Source organism: Mercenaria mercenaria, chromosome 10 (genome assembly GCF_021730395.1).
Source record: "Mercenaria mercenaria strain notata chromosome 10, MADL_Memer_1, whole genome shotgun sequence".
In the NCBI taxonomy this organism is placed as follows: domain Eukaryota; kingdom Metazoa; phylum Mollusca; class Bivalvia; order Venerida; family Veneridae; genus Mercenaria; species Mercenaria mercenaria.
In genome coordinates, this window is record NC_069370.1 from 29,899,710 (window position 1) to 29,922,648 (window position 22,939).

General features: G+C 34.5%; 1 protein-coding gene across 1 annotated transcript; it reads right to left on the reverse strand.

Annotated features, from left to right (window-relative positions):
- Positions 1 to 7,244: 7,244 nt before the first annotated feature.
- LOC123559555 (inter-alpha-trypsin inhibitor heavy chain H4-like) lies at positions 7,245 to 9,759 on the reverse strand. The gene has a single exon (XM_045351478.2). The coding sequence runs from the start codon at positions 9,587 to 9,589 to the stop codon at positions 7,652 to 7,654; it is 1,938 nt and encodes a 645-aa protein (XP_045207413.2). The 5' UTR covers positions 9,590 to 9,759; the 3' UTR covers positions 7,245 to 7,651.
- Positions 9,760 to 22,939: the final 13,180 nt, after the last annotated feature.

The following is a 22,939-nucleotide window of genomic DNA, read 5'->3' on the forward strand; positions in this document are numbered from 1 at the left end:
ATGAAACCTATGTCAAATGACCACCTTATCAAGACAATATGCAGAACGTATGAGTCAGCTATGTCGGCTCAAGGTCAAGGTCACAACTCCAGGCCAAAGGTTTGAGCATTCCATTATGTGTCCGCTCTGTATCTTGAAAACACCTTGAAGGATTTTCAAATTCATTGATGTCGTCATACATGAACTATAAAATATACTTAACAACGTCAATGCTTCCACTATATACCATCAAATTTGAAATACCGCAAACGCATTTAAACTCCAGTTTTTATATATAGGTAACTGACCGTACCAAGACGGTGCCCCTCTTTTCAACTTGCTTTTTGCTTGGTTCGTTTTATATGTTATATCTATATCTGTTATGGCGTTACTTTCCTTATTCTCCCCCACCACTCCTCCAACATTTACGCCTTCCTCTCCTTTTTACTATGAGTAAAGTGAGATACCTAGTGATTTTGCCATCGGTCGTCCCACTTTGTTTTCTGTTTGTTCCTTTGTTCGACTTTTGCCGTTTGTTTTGCTTTGCCAATCCTTGTTTTCCCTTTCCTCCACCCTTTGTCTACACCATCTTTGCATGTAATTAAAATTTAAAAAAAAAATTTGAGGCAACCTGTCTTCTATATCTTTCCACTACAGTTTCTATTCTATTTATGGCGGGTCTACTTTGCGATGTATGGCTCTGCTTGAGTGTACTTTTGCTATGTGCCTCCAGGAAATGTACACAGTAGCAAAAGAAGAGTCACTATATTTCAAAGAAAAACATAAAACTACTTAAAAGCAGGCAAAAAGTAGATTTTTATCAGTCTGCTATAAATTGAAGATGATCATGTAATATATTCTTTTCTAATAAAAACATAACATTATTCCTAGACATCTGTTTTCTTAAAATCAACTGTATACTTTAAGTAAAAAAGTAAAAACAATTAAGGTCTGTACAAGGATGCTTCTGGCCAAATTGATGAATACCAATCTATTGGTTAAAAAAGGTAAATAGTTTAAAGTTTTTTCTGTCTTTTGATTCTGCCCCCATGAAGTGCAGTCAATAGAAAATAACTGAACGAATTTGAGAAAAATCTTTCCTCAATATGCTACAGATCAAATCTGGTAAAGATGCAATATGCGGTTCCTGAGAAGAAGTCGTTTTAAAGATTTTTTATTAGAAAAGTCTTTGATAGGATGTATTTGACAACGTTTGGTGAACATCCATCAAGTCGTTTATCTGCAAAAGTTGTTTCGATGATTTTCTATTTACATATTTTATGTTAATTAAGTGCAGTCAATTGGACCATTTGAACATGTTTGAATAGACAGGAGAAAGGCTATTCCTTGGAATCTTCAGACCAAGTTAAATGAAGATCAATTATTTGGTTCTTGAAAAGATATTGTGAAAGCATTTTTCTATTTTTAGCACTAGTGACCATAAAGGGTAGTCAAATGTAACTATTTAATCAATCTTTAGAAAGGTCCATTCAAAGATATTACAGACAAAGTTTGGTGAAGATGCATCCAGTGCTTCATGAGAAGAATTTAAGGTGTTTGTATTTTTGCATTTTAAGCTCGGGTGACTTCTACATGTGGCCAATTGAAACCATCTTACCAATAGTGAGAGAGATCTACACAAGGCTGCTACAGACCAAGTTTGGTTTTATTCTGACTAAAGTAGTAGTTTTAGAGGAGGTACTTATATAAAATGTTGACGCCGACGGACGGATGATGAAGGACGATGGACAGAATGATCACTAAAATCTCGTTTTGTACAAAGTATAGAAGACAAATGCTTACCTTTTGACCATTGAACAACTTAGGGGTTGCCGATTTCATATAGAGCTTATAACTCAGTTAAAGCTGATCTATTGATAAAACAGAATAAGCATACCATTTCAGAATATCATCAATGTAGAGGTTGACAAAAGTCTCTTAAAAGACGCCTGTGCTTACAATTAAAATTCGGCACAGTGAAAATGAAAAGGCTTAAAATGCTGAAAATGGAATAAAATGTAAAGCCTAAGGAGATTAGGTGGCTATTTAAATTTCTTCATTTGAACAATATCATCTGAATGAGATTATCAAATTCGTTTTTGAAATATTAGACTGCTTTGTGTTTTGTTAATAATCGTGAATATGTGCCCGCTCGTGATGAAATAATGCACGGAGGGGCACCTGGGGTCTTCCTCCACCATTAAAGCTGGAAAGTCGCCATATGGCCTATAATTCTGTCGGTGCGACGTTAAACCCAACAAAAATCAAATCAAATCAAATAAATAATCGTGAATATAGAAAAACATAAAAGGTAAGTGTAGATTTCCTTGAAGCATAGAGCGCAGCAAACACAGCCAGAGACACAGATCGCCAAATAGGCCTGCCACAAATAGAAACATGCAAGTATACAAACTGACAGCGGGGACAAAACGAACGGATAAAGGGACACATTGGGCACTGCCCAGGAAGGGCCACAGGCAACACATTCGAACGATACATCTATTTCTATCTTTCTTCTTTCCAAGATCATATACTGCTAAAAAAGAAGCAATTTGGTCTTACTGACAGTGTTTATTTCTATATATCATATTTGCGTGATAATCAATTTTCATCAGTGGAATCAATATTATTAACTAAAAGCGCAAAAGTAAACAAACCTCAAGTACTCTGTCAAAAAAGAGATTCTATGGGGGAAAATGAGGAAGCCATCCATCTGGCTTACAGAAGGTCGGTGGTTCTACCTAGGTGGCCACCCGTGGTGAAATAAGGCACGGAGAGGCACCTGGGTTTTTCTCCACAATCAAAGATAGAAAGTTCCCATATTATCTAAATTTGTGTTGGTCCGTCGTTATACCCTACAAATTTATTGTGCATGCAAGTTTCTACGGCAACAACCGAGCGCTCGTTTTCTGCAAACATACCAACATAATACTATGTATGACAATTGAACCTCGATGTACTCAATTTGGACATGTCAGTGACTTTGTTTGCATTAAAATAGGACACCCGTCTCACTCTGCTGTTCAAGTTCCAAATGACATGTGTTTTACAATTGATAAATCAAAAGAGCAGCAGGAGAATAAAAATGGTCAGCCAATGTCTCTAGTAAGAAAAAAGTTACGCTAAATTTAACACTCTTGGTGTGATATTGAAGATTTTTTTATGGTTGCACTTAAATCTATCAGTCTATATCCAAATCTGGATACCGGAATATCATTTAACAATTTACGCAGTTTGAATTTGCGTTTGCATGCCAGTATTAGATGTTGTTTACGTTAAATAGAAAAAAGTTACGTTTCGCGTGAGAAAACTGGAAATATTTGCAATGTGTGGTAGAAGATACATTTATCAAAATCCTGTCAAAATGTGGATTCAGAAGACATGCATTAAATCAAACATTGACGAAGATTAAACAACGATAACAACAAAAAACTAAAGTATCCTTAATGTGCGAGTATTGCTTATGCAATCTTCACATTGTAGAGGATATTAAATAATAAATAAATAAATACATTTTGTAATTATTCTACTAAAATGAACTAAATTGAATAAAAATTACTTGAGTAGATAACCCTTACTTACTGAGAAGTACCAATTTTGGAACAAATATGGCTAACATTTTATCGGAACATCTTTCGATGAACACAATGATAATCCTCCCATCTACAGGAGGATATGCTTGTATGCGTTTCTGGTGGCGACTATAAATATGTCTCAATACAAAGTAACTATGCTGTAACAAACAAACAGGAAACATATAAAGCCTAGCTTTTTCTTTTGTTTGCTTGTTTTTTATATGGTGGCGCTTGTTTCTTCTCTAAGTAGAAAATTGTCAGTGTTTTTCCAACTGCATTGAGGAAACAGCTAAATTCTTACGTCTTCCTAGATTAATCTTTAAATATTATTCAATATAATAAAGCAATTAGCTACATTTAAAACTGTCAATGCTTTACAATTATTCAGCGTGGAAAATCATCATTGACCCTCATCTCCTTGGTTGAATAAGTTTTGCTTTTGAAAAGTTAAAAGGTAGTTTATATTATTAAATTTGCCTTACAATTAACCACCGCGTTATAAGCATAATCAATATGAACATTCATCCCAATGAAAGTAATGCAGCATTGTGAAAAGCTTGCAAAAATAGCAGCTTATTCCACACGGCCTGTAAACACTGGCTCGTCCTCTTTGAGGAGATGAGTTGAAAAAAGAGCCAATGATACTTCCGAGGAGGCGCTAATGACCGGAACTTAATGCAGAATGTAAACAAAGAAGAAGGGTGAGTTGATTGTTTCCTTTCTCAGATAAATTTAAGGCCCTATTTCAAATAATAGCGAATGTAGTTCCATTCAGAAATGATTATACTTTTTATATATGAAGGCCATTTTGCAAGGTAAATGCATTCCTTGACGTGAGAACTTTTGAAAGTCGGAAAACAGAGCAAGTCCAAACCAAAAGTAGACATTTTCCCATATATTTCGCCCTAATTTACACAAATTTAAGATTTAATAGTCCCTGCATCAATCTTGCTGAAAAGCATATCTTACTGCTGCATGACTTATGTGGTTTACTAGCGTGTTTATCCCGTACATGTGCATTTAACACCGTGTGGAGGAGCCATCGCCGCAGAGGAGGCGCTAAGAACCGGAGTGGGAGCCAAAGCACTTTGAAATTGAGATTTTTAATGTATCATCAATTCTCATATACCAGAGCTATATCATGATTCCCTTGGATTGTGACAAACATCTGATGGATGATATTGTAACAACATCCTATTCATTTAGAATGTATTACGAGATATTTACACTTCTCTTTTCTTTTGCACTTGTCTAATGATGGGCTATTATGGCGTTATAAGTTGTATAATTATGATATTTTCTATGTAAGGGATATTTCCTAATGCACAAACGGTTTTCGTGTCCAACGCATTTTGGATTTTTTAATAGTTAGTGTTAACTTTGTGGTAGTCTTCAAATGCAATTGCAATATGTGCTTCACTAGGTACTTACAAATGCTAAATAAATATATTTGTTTACTTGTAAATTGCTTAATTCGATTACATATATGAGAAAATGCTAACACTCAAAATACTCTCCCAGATGTTCTAACGATAACAATGAAACTGAAAACGTTAGATGTTTATTCCCCGGACGAACCGCATATAGGTTTGTCTTATCCTTGTCCGTTTGTCAGTCGTTCTGCAGTCAAAGTCATGTTAAGTTATTATTTAGTACTGCGAGTTTGTAAATAGGGTGCCATCTGTTGAGGCAATATTTGATGTCAGACTTTGTTTTTAATTAATGCTACGTAGTCAGAATGTGTACTGACCGTTACTAAGCTTACAGTTACAGAATTATAAATACAATTTTTTAATTTTACTTAAATAACGTTTGTAAGGAAACATGTATGTTGTTACTTTTAAACAGACTCATCTGGAACGAACAGGAGTAATATCATACAGAATTGGGCATCCTTTCTTTGCGATTCCTTTCAAACATTTAAAATAAAATTGACCATTTAACATTAAACTATGTAGCCGTTGCATTGATACATACACATATATTTTTAGCTCGATTTTTCGAAGAAAATGTAGAGCTATTGCACTCGCACCGCCGCCGGAGTCGGCGTCGCCGTTGGTCTTTTTTTATAAAGTCAAATATCTCTGTTACTATCAAATCTATTGACTTTAAATTTAAAATAGTTATTTACTATCAAAGTCTACACCAGGAGAAACAATCCCTATAACTGATTTGAATTTTGATGGAGTTATGCCCCTTTTTAACAGAGAATTTTTGGTTAACCCTTTTGGTTAACCCTTTTGATAGCATCAAATATCATTGTTACTATCAAACAGAACAGAACAGAACAGAATTTTATTCAGACTTGTACATCGTACATCGTCTAAACACCAATATTACAATATACATAGTCACGTTCATACAATTTTAAAGAAAGTAACAAACATGTTGTTAACTAGAAAAGAGAAAACAATACCTAGCAATATAATATATAATCAAAAATAATGCAATTAACAAAGGAGAAGTGAGAATACATGACATGGAATTCTTTATAATGTATTAATAATAACCAAATTTCTTTTTTTTTTATTGCCTCTTTGATACATTTACACACATTTATAAACTCATCTTTGTTGGTCGAATTTAGTAGTGAATGGAACTATTGACTTGAAACTTAAAACAGTTATCCACTATCAAAGTCTACACCAGGAGAAACAATCCCTATAACTCCAATTTGAATTTTGACAGAGTTATGCCCATTTTTAACTTAGAATTTTTAAGTTTTATAAAGTTTTTACTGGCAAAGCTCTAATTCAGAGTCAAGCACTGAGAAAAGTCGAGTGCGCTGTCTTATTGACAGCTCTTGTTATTTTAGGTAGAGTATGTGCATTTGGGTAGTATAATACAATATCAAGCATCAAATTACAAACATTAAAACGAAATAGCGAGAACGAAAACGCTTTATACGAGTGTTTATCAACCAGGAAAAGAACTGGTCAGTGGCTCCGACTCTGGACATTTGCGCCTCCTCCAAGGCTTTGGCTCCTCCTCTTAGCCAAAATTGAACATAGAGGGGTAAAACCCGCCGTTAAAACACATAGATAATTCAGATTTAACATACCATTATGGGAAAAATTGGTACAATGTATGTTTACTCTTATTTGTGTAAATTAGGGCGAAATATATGGGTAAATCTCCACTTTTGGTCCGAACTTGCCCCATTTTCCAACTTTTAAAAGTTCTCACGTCAAGGAATGCATTTACCTTGCAAAATGGCCTGCATATATAAAAAGTATAATCATTTCTGAGTGGAACTACATTGGCTTTTTTTTTAAATAGGGCCTTAAATTTATCTGAGAAAGGAAACAATCATCTCACCCTTCTTCTTTGTTTACATTCTGCATAAAGTTCCGGTCATTAGCGCCTCCTCGGAAGTATCATTGGCTCTTTTTTCAATTCATCTCCTCAAAGAGGACGAGCCAGTGTTTACAGGCCGTGTTCCATAATGTCGTTCAAAAATCATTGCATATCTTGATTACATAGTTTTGATCGTTCCCGCGAATTATGTATTTACATATCCCAAAGCCATGCAATTTTATCACTAGTTAGTAGACATTAAGTCCTCTTTGCATGCACACACCAATAAACTTAATGTAAACGGCACCAAGTGCACAAATCATTTAACATTTTGATACCGTTAATATAAAATCATTAAACTTTACAAATAATAATGTTAAACAGGAAACCAGGTTTACGAACCGAAACACTTTAATATACAAAAACAGACTATCGATTAACAAAACAACACATATTTTAAGTCTTATACATACATATTGCAAATAAATATGCATACATATACATGTATCAACAATAGTTACACTTCAAAATAGCCTCTGTGTAATGACATTAGACACATTAAAATACAGCAGAGAATATTTTGATTTATTGTCACACAATACATATCTGATAATTTCCGATGCAGGGATTTTTTGAAAATAGACAGGGCCTATCATTACAGTTTTGATTCTGAAACCACTGACGCATGGGCAATCAGGATGACGCTTCTGTGAAATTACAAAATCTTTCGTGCTAATTTATTTGTGAACTTAACCATAACCCAAAGACCATATGAAATTTCGGCTAGAAAAAAGTTAAATCTATACATGACATAATAACTTCGAAACTAAAAGTCCAATAAGCAAAAACAATCTGTTAAATGTGGTTTGATGACAGCCTGTTGTCATGGAATGTATAAATATTCCATCTTCGGATCCAGGATTACTATGAGTTGGATAGTCGGTTACAACAAGTGACGTTAAAGGCGTCACAAATCCGTATTTCAGAGATAACTCTAAAGCCATATTGGTTGCTACGTCTCTTCTCCCTGCGTCGACTGCGCTTGTCGATTCTTTTAACAATTGTTTCACCCATTGGTAGATAACAAGTCGCGACAGCATGGCAGAATCTTCATTTAATATCAAAATTGTTGGAACAGATTTGAAGACAATATCACCCGTGACTCCAACAACTTTAACTTTAGGGTAAATTTCCTCCCCGGCGATTGTTCGGCCATTTATTACAATTTCACCTCTGCAGTCATATAGTAATACTTGAGTCTGCGTAACATTGGTGGCAGGAATTGTTTCACCGCCCACTTCAAAAGAGAAATTAAGATTCTTATAATATGGATTTTTAATATCTTCGTACATCGCAATTAGTTGACCGTCAGCAACATCACTTTGGATCTCTTTGATTTTAGTTAATGTACCGGCGTTTTGATATGCTATTGAACTAAGAAATGTTATATCTGCATGTCTCCCGAATGCAATCGTGTATATTGTCGATTTGCAGCATCTTCCTTCGAGGCCATTATTTGCACTCCGTACATTTTTAAGGATAGCGCTTGTATTTGTCACACCTGCTGTAGGCGATCCATCGGTTAGAAACACAATTATTTGTCCAGAGCGTTCGTTGGCAGCATTAATGTCAAATAAACCTACAGCCCGCAGTAAAGCGTCATTTATGTTTGTAGAACCTCTCGCTTTGACATTTTGCAGCACATACCGCTGCGCCCTATTTACATTTTCTGAACTTGCTACCTGAAAACTTGTTTGCCACATGGCTGAAACGTCATCAAATATAATGATATTGAAATAGTCATTTGACCGGAGTTGAGATAATATTGATGCCATGGCCTGCCTAACTTGTAGTATAGGGTTTCCGCTCATAGAGCCGCTTATGTCAATGACAAAAACAATTTGCTTTGACATGATTTCACTCTCATTACAAGGAACCGAAAACATGTGAACAAACTCTCCATCACTGTTAAGAAAGACAATGCCTCCGTTCTCTTCAATTTGTAATTCATATTCTATTTCAAATGGTGCTTTTAGGCCTTCAGTTGCCGCTACCTGGTCAGACTCACTTGGCTTCCAATCTATTGCATTCACATAATAGCCATCATTCGTTGCAGTTCCCTCATTGGATAGTTCTTGTTGAATAACATATGGTGTTTTGTAAGTGAGTGTTTTAAATTTTTGTTTTTCCTTAAAATTACATTTTACTTCAAGGTTTGGTATAACATGATCCGAATCTATAAAAATCTTTTGAGAATACTTTCCAGCATGACGCTGAAGAAACTCCTCATATTCCAGGCGAAATTCTATCGTAGTATTTGCTGCAACGTTTACCTCGACATTGAATATATCTATGTCAATATCATCCCTTATGTCCTGTTGACTAATGAGACCTGCAGTAACATTATCTTTCTTCGCTTTTTCGTATTCAGCTTGCGCTTCTTTCTTCTCTTTGATGGCAGCTTTTATCGTTCTGTTATCCGTATCTATTTCAAAACTTGTGATGAACGCTTCCTTCGGGAGCCTCACTTGAAATGCCACTTCCTGGTCCGCTGACTTCCGGTTTATCATCATACTTCTCACTAATACCTTTGCGTATCTAAGAGCAACATCCGAAATAATTTCAAGCTCCTGAACATTGATCTCATTCGAATTCCTACGGTGTCTTAGGTTCTTAATAGTATACGCCATGTTTATCAATAAACACGTCACAAATATAAAAGCTTTCATCTGCATCATAGTTATTTTCAGTCTTCCAGTTTCTTCTACGAGAAGCTCATTTAATCCATTATCTGTTTTGTATTGAGTTTCATACGATTGTATTGATCCACACTGTACAGCTATATGTACCCTAACTGTACAGCTATATGTACCCTAACAACCGTGTAGTAAATTATGGTTATTCATCCAAATCAAAAACAGGGTCTATTTTAAAATACAACAAATATGTATAGGATTTACAAGTACATAAAGTACATGACATATAGGTTCATACTTTATAGGTGATAGTGTGCAGTTAGTTAAATATTTTAGTACATGAGGCGTCACACGGGATTTAATTGAGTGATAAAACTTACATTAAACATTAAACATTAATAATAGATGAAACCTTTTCCTCATGTTTTGAGTAAAAATTCGCCAATGTAAAATTTGATAAATCCTTGACTTTTTTATATTTTTAGAATATAAAATCGGTTATTAAATGGGCTGCTGTGTGGTTGACTTTTTTCTAGACTGGTTTGAAAATACGACCCTCGAGGATTTTTAATAATCAGTGTGTATGGGAAGATCGCAGTTTTGATTATCTCTCCGAGTATAAAAAGACTTATGCAATGGATGAAGTGTATATGCGCGTGTACTTCAACTTATTTATGATAATCGCCCTTGATTGGATTGATTCGCTGTTTTCATGTTTTCTTAATGACGTTATTTGGGATAATAATTATTTCAACATGGTTGTAATTATATTTATTTAACCTTAAAAATTTGCCTGTTTTACTGATTGGCATACGGGTTACCGTGGCATGATTTACACTTCCATTTTCCATGTGCATGATTTATTCTTGCTCAACGCACTCGCAAAATCCATCTGGCACCCCAATGCCAAATGACTCACGTGTTATAATGACAACTTACGATTGTGCATCGTTTAAATCGTTTAAAGTAAATACAAAAAAACATTTTTTGAAAATTTCCCCCCCTTTTTCTCCTTTCCTTTTTGATAATTCTCGTCAAAACTTTTTTAAAAGGTAAAAACATAACGTTTTATATCATAAAAAATTAATGTTTTACATTTTGACACGCTGGAGCGTAATAAGCCATTACTAAAATGAAATACCTGCTGTGCTTTGACGTCGTTTTTGTAAAAGATGTTGGGCAAAATTTAAAACAAAAAGGAAAAATTTTTTATTTTTACAGGAAAAGCTAACTCGGGGTGGGAAATTAATTTCAGTATAGCCCCGGTTGTCCCAAAGCCTGTAAGGGCAAGTAAATTTGACCATTTAAAAAAATTATTTTACAAGTACAAAATTTTGAGTTGACAAAAACGGGCAAGCAAGCAAAATCGACTTTGCCACCCTTGAACATTGATAAAAAAGAATATTACTTTGGATTTCTCATTGAATTTATCAAACTCGTTGAATAAAATTGATAAAATGTCGATAGAGCCTCGCATTTTATTATTTGATGCATCTCGTTTAAGGTGGAATGCGCCTGATCTGAAGTTCTTGGGTTCCGTTTCGAAATTTTGTTTAATATAAAATTCAGCATACATGTTTTCCTCATATAATGCGCATTTTACATTTTAGATATTTCTGTAACATTTTTCTCTACAAACTTTCAAACACGACCACTGACGTCCATTTTTGATGAACCATGTTTCACGTCCGTCAGACTGTTTTCGTAAATCGTTCTGTTCAGTCAACAAGTATCGATTTGCTTGTTACTCATCAAATTTTCATTTAAAAATGTCTTTAAAATGATGTATAATTTGTGGAGATCACTTTACCGTTAAAGTCGATATTTACAATAAATTTAAACTTAGTTTCATTTAGGCAAAGCAGCTGGGCCATTATAAGCAGTTTAGTTTTGATTCTCCTTTTTCAGCTACATTTATTTTGGCCGTGTTCAGAAAAGTGAGTACATCTGTACCAAGAAAATATTTTATATTACAAGATGATATTTAACCAGTTACGTAACAATAAAGTCGTTGCTCCAGAAACATATTAATGATAAATAACGTGACAAATCAAACTACATTTTCTATACGATTTCTTAAAAGTTACATTTCGATCTAATTCACAAATACTGCTTTTTTTATCAACGATATATCAAAATAAACAAATGTTTCTTAAAGTAAATTGCTTAGCAAAAACTTGTAAATGATATAACTATGTTATTTACAGTGCAAGTAGATGTTTATTCTGATCATTCTGGCATTAAAAATACATATCTTTAATTCAAATGTTGACTATATCAGATAAAATTTAATTAATTTAACTTAAATAAGTTTTTAACACTTTAACTAATAGTTTTCTCATGCTGCTTCTGATAAATATTAAAGTATGCATGTGTCTTTACTCCCAGCTTAGGCTTCGTTCAAAACGAAATGATACTTCAGTATTTCTTGACGCACGGACAAGAAAACATTAACAGGGATGTACAGGGCCATTCTCAGCGTTTGAAGAACATTTTCATAAGAATTTTAAGCACAGGGAATTTGAATAGTAGACCATAATTGCACGGTATAATGTTAATTCAGCTTGTATTTGTTATAATTCTAGTCTAGGACAAATCTTTGTAAATGTAACTCAACAACATCATACAATATGAAATTATGAAATAATATAGTACAACAATATATATTTTGAACCTTACAGTATGTATGAATACGATATGAAATTATATAGTACAGCAATGTATATTTTTTAAACTCCAGCAAACACATATACATACACAGTAAATGGATATAAGCAATCTACTTGATATTAAAACAAAACCATACATATTGGAATTTCGCAGATAAAAGGGATTATTTTTTTGGAAATGGGCCTCAAATGGACCTCAAAAAAGTTTTCCTGAAAAAATAAAAATAAATAAAAACTACTGACCCCCCCCCCCCCCCCCCCCCCCCGAAAAAAAAAGACAAAAGAAATAAGAAGATAAAAAAAAACATAAAAGGGTACCTTTTCCTGCTATCGCCAATTATAAACCCTTTATTTTTCATTAGATGCGGGTAATTTGAAAAGTAGCAAATGTAAATATTTTTATACAAATCTGTAATTCTACGTATTAAGGTTTGGTCATATATTCAGTTTTTGGACCAAGTTTGACCAGTTTTTTTTTCAAACTTTTGATACTCTTTGTTAAGTTTAGCTATATATTTCAGTGTTATGAATTTTGTTTTAAATATTGAATAAACAATGGAATATTTAGACACTGTGTATAATTTTCTTTAAACTTCGACTTATAAATGTAGTATTTAAGTAGTAATGATATAAAATTTCCTTTATGGTTATCTTTAGCATATGAGAAAAGAAATTTCTTTTCTTGTATATCTAAGACTATTTCATACTCATTTTTTATCCAGTTTTTCACTTCTGTTAAATAAGTTTGAACATATGGGCATAGATTGAATAAATGTTCAATCGTTTCTCTCTGAGTTTTACAGTAGGAGCATATATTACTGTCGCTTTTTTTAATGACATATAAAAACGTGTTTGTAACAAGTATGTGTTGATTTATTTTAAACTGAAAATCTTTTAGCTTTACTTCTTTTATTGTCTGTAGATTTTTACAGTATTTCTTAAACTCTGACCCGGTAATTCCCATTGTTTGTATCCATTTATTAGGTACCATTATACTTTTCGTATCGACAAATGTATCATAAAAACTATGGCTTCCTTTCTTTTCTTCAATCAACGTTTTTAGATAAGGATTTAAATACATATTATTTTTATACTGAATAATATCATTTGCGCTTTGCCTTATTTTGTTTTTCCAGTCTATTGGTATATTTGAAATAATACGATGTAAATCTAAAAAGGTTCCATTTATTGTGTAATTGTTTTTTAGACTTTCTAAATTCAAAAACATCCCCTCATTGTCAAGTAACTCTATTACATATACGATATTATTACGATACCAATTATCAATGTATTCCGTTTTATTTCTAAAGTTGTGGTTATACCATAAAGGAGAGTACAGAATGTCTTCTAAGTTGCTGATTTCACAGCATTCAATAAATTTACCCCAGCTATTAAGAACATTTCGCCAAAAAGGATTTTGTATTTCCATAGCGAGTATTTTTGAATATTGCGAACCCTTAGCTTAATAGGGAGAGCGCAGATCTACTGATCTCAGGGCCGTAAGGTCAATCCCCGGGCGGGGCGTATGTTATCCGTGACCATTTGATAAAAGACATTGTGTCTGAAATCATTCGTCCTCCACTTCTGATTCATGTGTGGAGTTGGCAGTTACTTGCGGAAAACATGTTTGTACTGGTACAGAATCCAGGAACACTTGTAAGGTTAACTGCCCGCCGTTACGTAACTGAAATACTGTTGAAAGACGGTTTTTTAAACCCAAAACAAACAATAAAACAAAAAAACTTTTCAGACACGGGACATATTCGCGTTCGCCATCGTACTGTCACAACTTCGCCATCGTATGTCACGTTCGCGTTGTACCATGTACCTCGCGCTTCGCGAAAGTAGGGAGCAGGCGCTGGCCCTAAGACGGAACACCTTTTAAATTTAATATGAAATTAAGGCACTGCCTCAATCGGAATCGATCAGACTTCAAACTCATCCCTTTTAACATTTAAAAAAATGTCTACTAGGGTGTTAAAAACGGGCAAATTGTTAGAAGCACAATGACAGACCTTAAGGTGATCACAACAGCTCAAAACTGTGCCCCGATGAGTAAAATCATACAAACAAAAAAGTTACATAATTGCAACCACTGTTTAACAAGACTTAACAGACACCATAAAATCTATTGCACCACGCAGGTTAAAAAGCTCAGTTTTGGGAGACATATTAGCTTTCTTGTGAGGCTTGGTTTTTTCTATTTGTTTAAATTTTGTAATTTGAATTATCGTAAACAATCTAATTTTTGCTTTTATATACACATCACAAAGACTTGCATTACACTTTATTTATTGAATAATGTTCTTTTTAGTTTTATCTGTATACACATTTATAATGATCACAGATCACAAAATTTTGTTTTATTTACATGAATATAGCTAATGTGATAAAACTTTTAATAACAGTACTGGATGCTTTTGTCAGCTTTGAATAAGTATTGTCAAATAAAGAAATTGTGACTTGCTGTATTTCTTTATTTAAAATGTACATTTTCTTACAACAAGACAAAAAACAAGGGGCATGTGGACCCTGTATCGCTCACCTGGCATATTGACATAAGATCATCAGAAACATTCTGACAGTTAATTAAGATATGATCATAATGTAGCCTCTAAGAGTTAACTAGCTTTTCCTTTGATTTGACTTGGTGACTAGTTTTTACCCCACATGACCAGATTCAACTTGATGAAAGATCATCAAGATTAACATTCTGATTAGTTTCATAAGATGCAGTCATAAATGTGCTTGGTTTTAACAAGCTGTTCCTTTGATTTGACTGCGCTATTCTTTTCCACTACCTAGATTTAATTGGCTATGATCATCAAGATTAAATTCTGACAAAGTTTTCATTAAGATATGGTCATAAATGTGACACTACGTGTTAAAAGCTTTTCCTTTGATTTGACCTGGTTACTGTACTAGTTTTTGACCCTAGACGACCAATATAAATTCCAATATTTTATTGAGGTAAATTTTGACCAATTTCATTAGCTGGGCAAATTGTGACTCTAGAGTGTTAACAAGCTTTTTCCTTGATTTGACCTGGTTACCTAGTTTTTGACCCACTTGACCCAGATTTGATCTGTCTATGGTCATTAATATTAACTTCTGACCAATTTTTCTGAAGATAAAGTCTTAAATGTGACCTTTACGTTTAACAACTTTTCCTTTGATTTGATTGGGACCTATTTTTCAAGTGACCACATCAAATGTCCAAGATTTTATTGAGGGTACATTCTACCAGTTTCATAAAGATTAGTCAAAATTGTGACCTTAGAGTTTTAAATATTCAAATTGTTGAAGTTTGGCCAAAATTGTGACTCTAGAGTGTTAAAAGCTTTTTTTTTTTTTTGTTGAAACTAGTTTTTGACCCCACTTGACCAGATTTGAATCTGATCTATGGATCATTAATATTAACATTCTGACCAAGTTTCATGAAGATAAAGTCTTAAATGTGACCTCTACAGTGTTAACAAGCTTTTCCTTTGATTTGACTTGGCGACCTAGTTTCAAGATACCCAACATAAATGTGTCCAAAAATTTTATTGAGGTAACATTCGGGACCAAGTTTCATAAGATTAAGTCAAAATTGTGACCTCTAGAGTGTTAATAGTCAAATTTGTTGACGACGGACGGACACAGGGCGATCTCAAAAGCTCACCTTGAGGCACTTTGTGCTCAGGTGAGCTAATGCTAGAGTTGTCACAGGAGTGACGAATTATCCCCCCAAACAATATGGCCTTATCAAAGAACTAAGCCAATAACAAAGCAGCATTTTCTTGAGCTATTACCTAATGACCTCAAATTCAATCTTTATAGTTTCATGATCCTCCGCCCAAGTGTTCTAAAGTTGTTGTAGGGAAAAAGGGTTTTAAATGTTCCGTATCATCCTGACCTTTGGAACTCTAAAAAAAATACAGGTAATCTGCTGGTCAAGCCCAACCTTGTACTAAATTTTTTTTTCTCACCCCAAGCATCCTGAAGTTATTGTCCAAAAACCGTTTTAAAAGAACCGTTATTTATTTTGTTGAAGTTAACATCACAGACACAGGATAGGTCAATGGCGACTTTCCAGTTTTAATGGTCGAGGAATACCCCAGGTGCCCTCCGTGCATCATTTTAAAAGAACCGGGTCAGTGTGACCTTGACCTGTGACCTAAACATCAATTAGGGGTCACCTGCTGGTCAAATCAACCTCCCTAACAATTTTCATGATCCTAGGCTCAAGCATTCTCAAGTTATAATCTGAAAAACATTTCAACTGTTTTGCCTTTTGTGACCTTGACCTACGGACCTCAAAGTAAAAACTTGACCTGTATTTCATGAGGGTGACACCTATGTACCAAACTTTATCATCCTAGGCTCAAGGTCTCAAGTTATCATTCGGAAATGGTTCAACTGTTCAAAATCAATGTGACCTTGACCTTTGATCTATTGACCTAAAAATTCAAACACCTGTATTTTATCATGTTACCCTGTGTTAAAAAAGCTATGATCCAGGCCAAAAGCGTTTGCAAGTTATCTTGACCTTTAAACCTATGCCCCCCAAAGTCGAACTTGACCTGTAACTTTGTACCAAAAAATATTTAAATCGTCAAGCTTTTCATGATTTAATCATCTGGAAGCCATGAAAACCTAATGATGAAAGACAGGGACAAGCTTACTACATGGGGGTATAACAGAAACATCCTCTTTAAATCTCATGAAAAATATGAGAACTAGATCCCCACGGGAAAATTATGTCAAGCCCGCCAGCTGTCAAAAGGACTGGGAGTTGGGGCATGACACTCCTTTTTCTCATTGAGGCAAAGGATTTATCCCAAATAAAAGAGATTGCAAAAAGTTACAATATAAGTTATTTACAGTAACAACAAAGGAAAGAAAATTTAAAAATTTTAAAAAAATTCAAAAAAAAATTCACACAAAATACATAAAAATTGGATGTAAACATGCATGTTGTACTACAGAAAAGTGGTCTTGATTCTTCCCTACGACCAGTAATAATTAAGTTAAAAAATGTAAGCTATTTATAGTAACAACAAAGGGAAGTAATTCTAGGATCTTATGCATAGAAACTCCGTGCATGATGATGAAAAATTGTGCCAAGTTTAGATCAAAATCCTCTAGAAATCAAATAAAAATGCTCCAGACATTAGTCTATTCTTGACTGACTTTTGAACCTCTAAGTTGACCTTGACCTTAGACCTGGGTTCTTCCGCATGACACTCCGTCTAATGGTGGGTGAACAATTTGTGCTAGTTACATCCAAAAGTCCCTCCATGCGTGAAGAAGAAATGCCCCAAGACAAAGTTTCATTCTTGTATCCTTGACCTCTAAGGGTGACCTTAAACCCTAGACCTAGGGCCCTGGTTCTTGCGCAGGACACTCCATCTCATGATGGTGAACAATTGTGCCAAGTTACATCAAAAATCCCTCCATGCATGAAGAAGAAATGCTCCGGACAAAGTCATTTTTGAATTTTGACCTTTGCCCTGTAAGTGTGATCTTGACCTTTGAAATAGGAACCTGGGGCTTGCACATGACACTCCGTCTCACTGAGGTTAACATTCATACCATATATAAACAAGATTGCTCAATGCATGTCCAAATTATGGTCCGAACAAACAAATCCGGACGGACGCACGCACACACATACACCGAATAGACATTTAAACAACTATGTCTTCGCTTCCACAAGCGGGCTTGACAATAACAAAACCAATGTGATAATCACATTATCTTTTAAAAGTAACAGAGCTTAGTCAAACACTGCTGTTCTAAAAATATATTTAGTTTCTGAATAAATCCTGATTCCTATCCTTAAAAGTTTTTTTTTTATTAAAGTTCCCTTGTTCTTCTTGTTTTTTTATTTTTTTCTGGTGTTTCTTTCTTGCTTTTCAAGTATATGGATTTGTTGCCCTTCCATTTTGTAGCTGCCTGCTTAAGAAGTGAACCTTTAAAACAAAAAATCAAATATTGTAAATTGATAAAAAAGCCCCCCACCAACTTTCATAAAGATCCCATGAAAAATGTGACCGTGGTCACAAGACAAAAGTTTTAACCGGACGCACGGACGACAAACGGATGCCGCGCTATCACAAAAGCTCAACTTGTCATTTTGTGACGGTGAGCTAAACAAAGCGTCGGATGACAGCGCGCTCGACTATCGAAGATTGATTGAAGAATGGGGTCAAAAAAATTTCCATAGATTTCAGACAAAAGAAAAAAAGGATTAAAAAAAAATTTTTCCCTGTATTTGTGGATTTCGATTAGTCTTGCACTAATGGCAATGTGTGACCATGATGGCAAAATATGTTATTAAGTTATATTTTAGGCAAACACAGACTTGTATGAAAAGTTTAACTAATTTCCAAGTCCAAAAAGGGTCATAATTCAGTCAAAATATTTGAGAGTTATGTAAACTTGCCTACAGATGGAAATCAGGGTTGATATACTAGTGTTAACAGTTTAAAGCCACAGTTCAATATTTTGACAAAAATGCCCAAAGTCCAAAAAGGGCCAAAATTTTCAGCCGTATAGTTGCAAGAGTTATGTACTCTTGCCTGCAGAGGGAAAATCATAATGATAAACAAGTGTTAAAGTTTAAAAAGCCATATGTAAATAGTCTTGACAAAACTGGCCCAATATGAAAACAGAACCAATTTCCAAGTTAAAAAAGGGGCCATAATTCAGCCAAAAAATTGACAGAGTTATGTATCTTCCCTATTGATGAGACTATAATACTGAACAAGATATAAAAGTTTCAAAGCCATATGTCAAACACTTTACACAAAATATAAACTGGTACGAAAACTTAACCAAGACTTCTAAGTCAGAAGGGGCCATAATTCAGCCAAAATGCTTGATGGAGTTATGTTCTCTTGCCTCAACTGGATATGGTGATGGTAAACAAGTGTGAAAGTTTCAAAGCTTTATCTCAAAAGACTTGTAAAAATGAAGACTGGTACGAAAAACTTCCCCCAAAGATTTCTAAGTAAAAAAGGGGCAATAATTCAACCAAAAATGCTTGATGGAGTTATGTACTCTTGCCTACAACTGGACATGATGATGATGGTAAACAAGTGTTGAAAGTTTCAAAGTTTTAAATCTCAAAGACTTTGCCAAAATATGAACGGGTACGAAAAACTTAACCAAGATTTTAAGTCAAAAGGGGCCATAATTCAGTCAAAATGCTTGAAAAGAGTTATATACTCTTGCCTATAACTGGACATGGTGAGGGTAAACAAGTGTTGAAAGTTTCAAAGCTTTATCTCAAAAGGGACTTTGTAAAAAATGTGGACTGGTACGAAAAAACTTAACCGGGGGTGTGACGCCGACGCCGACGCCAACGCCGACGCCGTGGTGAGTAGGATAGCTCTACTTATTCTTCGAATAGTCGAGCTAAAAATCAATATCTGAGAACCACTTCCTGCGATAACACTAAAATGTAAATAAAATTAAACCATTTGTTGATGTGATTTTTGGGAAATGTTGCCTTGCATTTTGGGATGTTGGGGAAAAAATGCAATATGTTTGGACTGGGAAGTGGCCGAAAATAGGCCTCTGTCATATAAGGATGAAAAGCCCTGCCGGCTAAACAATTTCTGACAAGAAATCATTTTCAAAGTTTTTCTTTTCGGTGAGTTCTATATGGAATTAAATATTTGGGTAATTTTGAAAGAGGACCCCCCCATGACATTCTGTGAAGTTTGGTGTAAATCTGCCCAGTGGTTCTGAAGAAGATTTTTCCCAAATTTTTGGCAAAATGACGGACATCAACTCATGTTGTCACCCTGTGACAGGTGATCGAGCTAAATAAATGTTTAAATTTGCATACATGTATTAAATTTTATGGTTTTGTCCAGAAATGCTTTATCATCAAGGAAATGAAATGGAAGTCTTTACTAAGGACTAAAAAAAATTTTGTTCCGGTAACATGCTAAAAACAATTAGGGTAGGTAGGTCAGAAAAACTTTTCCTTGGAATTTTTAAAATTATTTTTAGGGAGACTTTTTGGAAATTATTTTGTGTCAAAAAATGAATACAAATGGGGGTAATGCCTCTAGAGCATCAGTAAGTTGATTTATAACATCACTGTCCATTTTTAAAGCAAAAAGTGCAGTTTTGCAACTTTATGTCAAAAAGTTGAAAAAAATGTTCTCAAAAACAAAGGGGACGGACCGTCCATTTAGGTCGGGCCCAAAAATTATGGTAGGTCGGATACAGGAAAAAAGACAAATTTTTTTTTTACGCCGTATGTTTTTTTGGGATTTGATTCTATGCACCGACTCAATCGCAAAAATCTGTTCACACAAATACTAATTTGTATACAGTATATCATGCCTTTTGAATGATTGAAACTGCTTCCCATGGTGCACAGCTGCAACTATATAATAAAGAAACAGAAAGATAGAAATACCTTTTGACCGCACAAGTGGTTCATCTGTCAACAAGCACTTTGGAGCAGTACAACAATACTCTGTATAATAGAAACCCAAAATGCCTGAAAATAGTGAAAGGTGAGCAAATTAAGAAAAAAATGGACAACCAGCTGTTTTGAAAAATTCAAAGGCTAAGAGCTAACATCCTTTGGCAGTTTATCAATTTTCAAGCCAATAAGATGACCCCAATTATATCATTGGTATGGCGGGGATAAAAATTTTTTAAATAAAACTTTTTTAATGAAAATAAAACCGTAGCAAATTTTGTCAAAATGTATAATGAAACGAAGTAAATGCGGTTAAAAATTTCAGTTTTGAAAAAAGAAAAGTCCCCTGTATGAGTAGGTTTGTTTACACGACTGACCAGCCAGAACAGCCAAACATTCATAGCGTCAAGGCTCCACAAAGGCCACGGTGTGATCGGAGTTCGAAGGGAAGGTTTCCCTCGTGAGGGTCTGGAGGGCGATGATCCTTAAATGCCGGAAACGCCTCACATAGAAAATTTTAGACTTTTAACACACAATAGACTGGTTTTGAATAGTTTTCCCTCCATGTTTACTTTTTGTGATGTTTATTCATGCGGTGAAATAACAGGGGTTGCCCCGTTGAATGTAAAGCTGTATTATACGGTACAAAAACACTGTGTCAACGTCACCTTGCATGTTTGATTCAATAATTTTCTACGAAAAAAAACAATTGATTGCTTTATTTCTTTAACATGCGTGTGATCTTGAATAGTAGGTGTGTAAGCGTGATCTAAGGCTGAAATACGTGTGGCACACACGCAATGCGTGAGTCTTGACAGGTATGAACATTACTTTAACCCAGTGAATTCCAGGTACCTTTTTGACTTGGTGGTCTATGACCTTCACTTTGCTCGGTATCATGAAAAGGCAAAAACAGACTGGTAAAGCAGCTAGAAGAATCTGTTCTGCCTTCCTCAGTTTAGTATGAACAAAAGGACCGACAAAAAGTACAATTTTTTATTGGTATCTGACGGTCATGATTCATAAACGAAAAACTTTAAACGTATTTGAGTATGTGTGCAGTGTGCAAAATTTAGATTTCAACTAACCAAAGCTGGCAACCAGATAGAAAAATTTTTCCCAAACCTGACACCAATTTCACACGCCCGACCCTTTAAAACTGAAAATTTTGAACCATAAAACAATGGTCTGCTCATACCCTAAAAATACTTCATCATATTGTTTGGGACATGCTGACTGGGATTCCTAGGAGAACAGGAACTGAATGCATCGGACCAAAAAGAAATGTGAGCGGCTTCAGTTTGCATTTGCAGAGCTCAAATTTAAACTTTTTTTTTACCCAAGAAATGCAAATTTTAGCATGTAGCTTTTTTCTTGTTGCTTTAAACTGAAATCTACAAGCTTGCAAATTTAGACTTTCATAAAGAATGTTAGAATATCCTAAAAATCATGCTAGAACATCAATATTGTTTGCAAAGGTTTTCCTTGGTGTACAATTTTATGCGTTATAACTCAAAATGACCTTCAAAGTAAATTTGGAACGCATCATTGATGGGGTAACTTAACTACTGGCTGAAAAATACGGCAAGGCAAATTTTCGTACCTAATATATAAATAGCGATTCAACTGTATACATGTACGAATTAGTAAGATAGCCTGCGTTCTAAATTAATTATAAGATAGACCTCTACTTTCTTTATAATCATTAATCCATTCAACAAAAAATGGCTAACCAAAAAAGAATGTTGTTTTTGTTATCCTCAAATGAAAGCGAATCTACAAACATTAACAAAAACCGAACAATTTTTACTATTATTTGTATTTACAAAATAAATTGTGTGAAATTTTTTATCTTAACTTGCATTCCATGAAACAGACTGCATTTAGCGAGTCCAAAATTTGAGCCCTGTGATTTGTGAAAGTAATTACATCTTCTGCATGATTATGGTTCTGACTAACTCTTAAACTCTTGCATTTATGGAACAGTTTGAATTCAATTCCTTTTATAATTCGACCAACTAATCAAGCATGCTTCAGAATCCAGATAAGGGCTGTATTTTTGTAATTACGAACTTTTTTAGGGATCAGATATACTTTATTTTAAAATGTGGATGTATCAATACGAATTTATTTTAAAATGGGTTGTATCAGTACCCACATGTAAACAGTATTACATATATCCAAAGAAAGATGAGCCGAATTGCATGTCTGCCCCCAAGTTGCACTTATCAACTATCTCGACTGTTGACAATTGCACGGTGTCAAAAAGAGTGTGGAATATACGAAACAAAC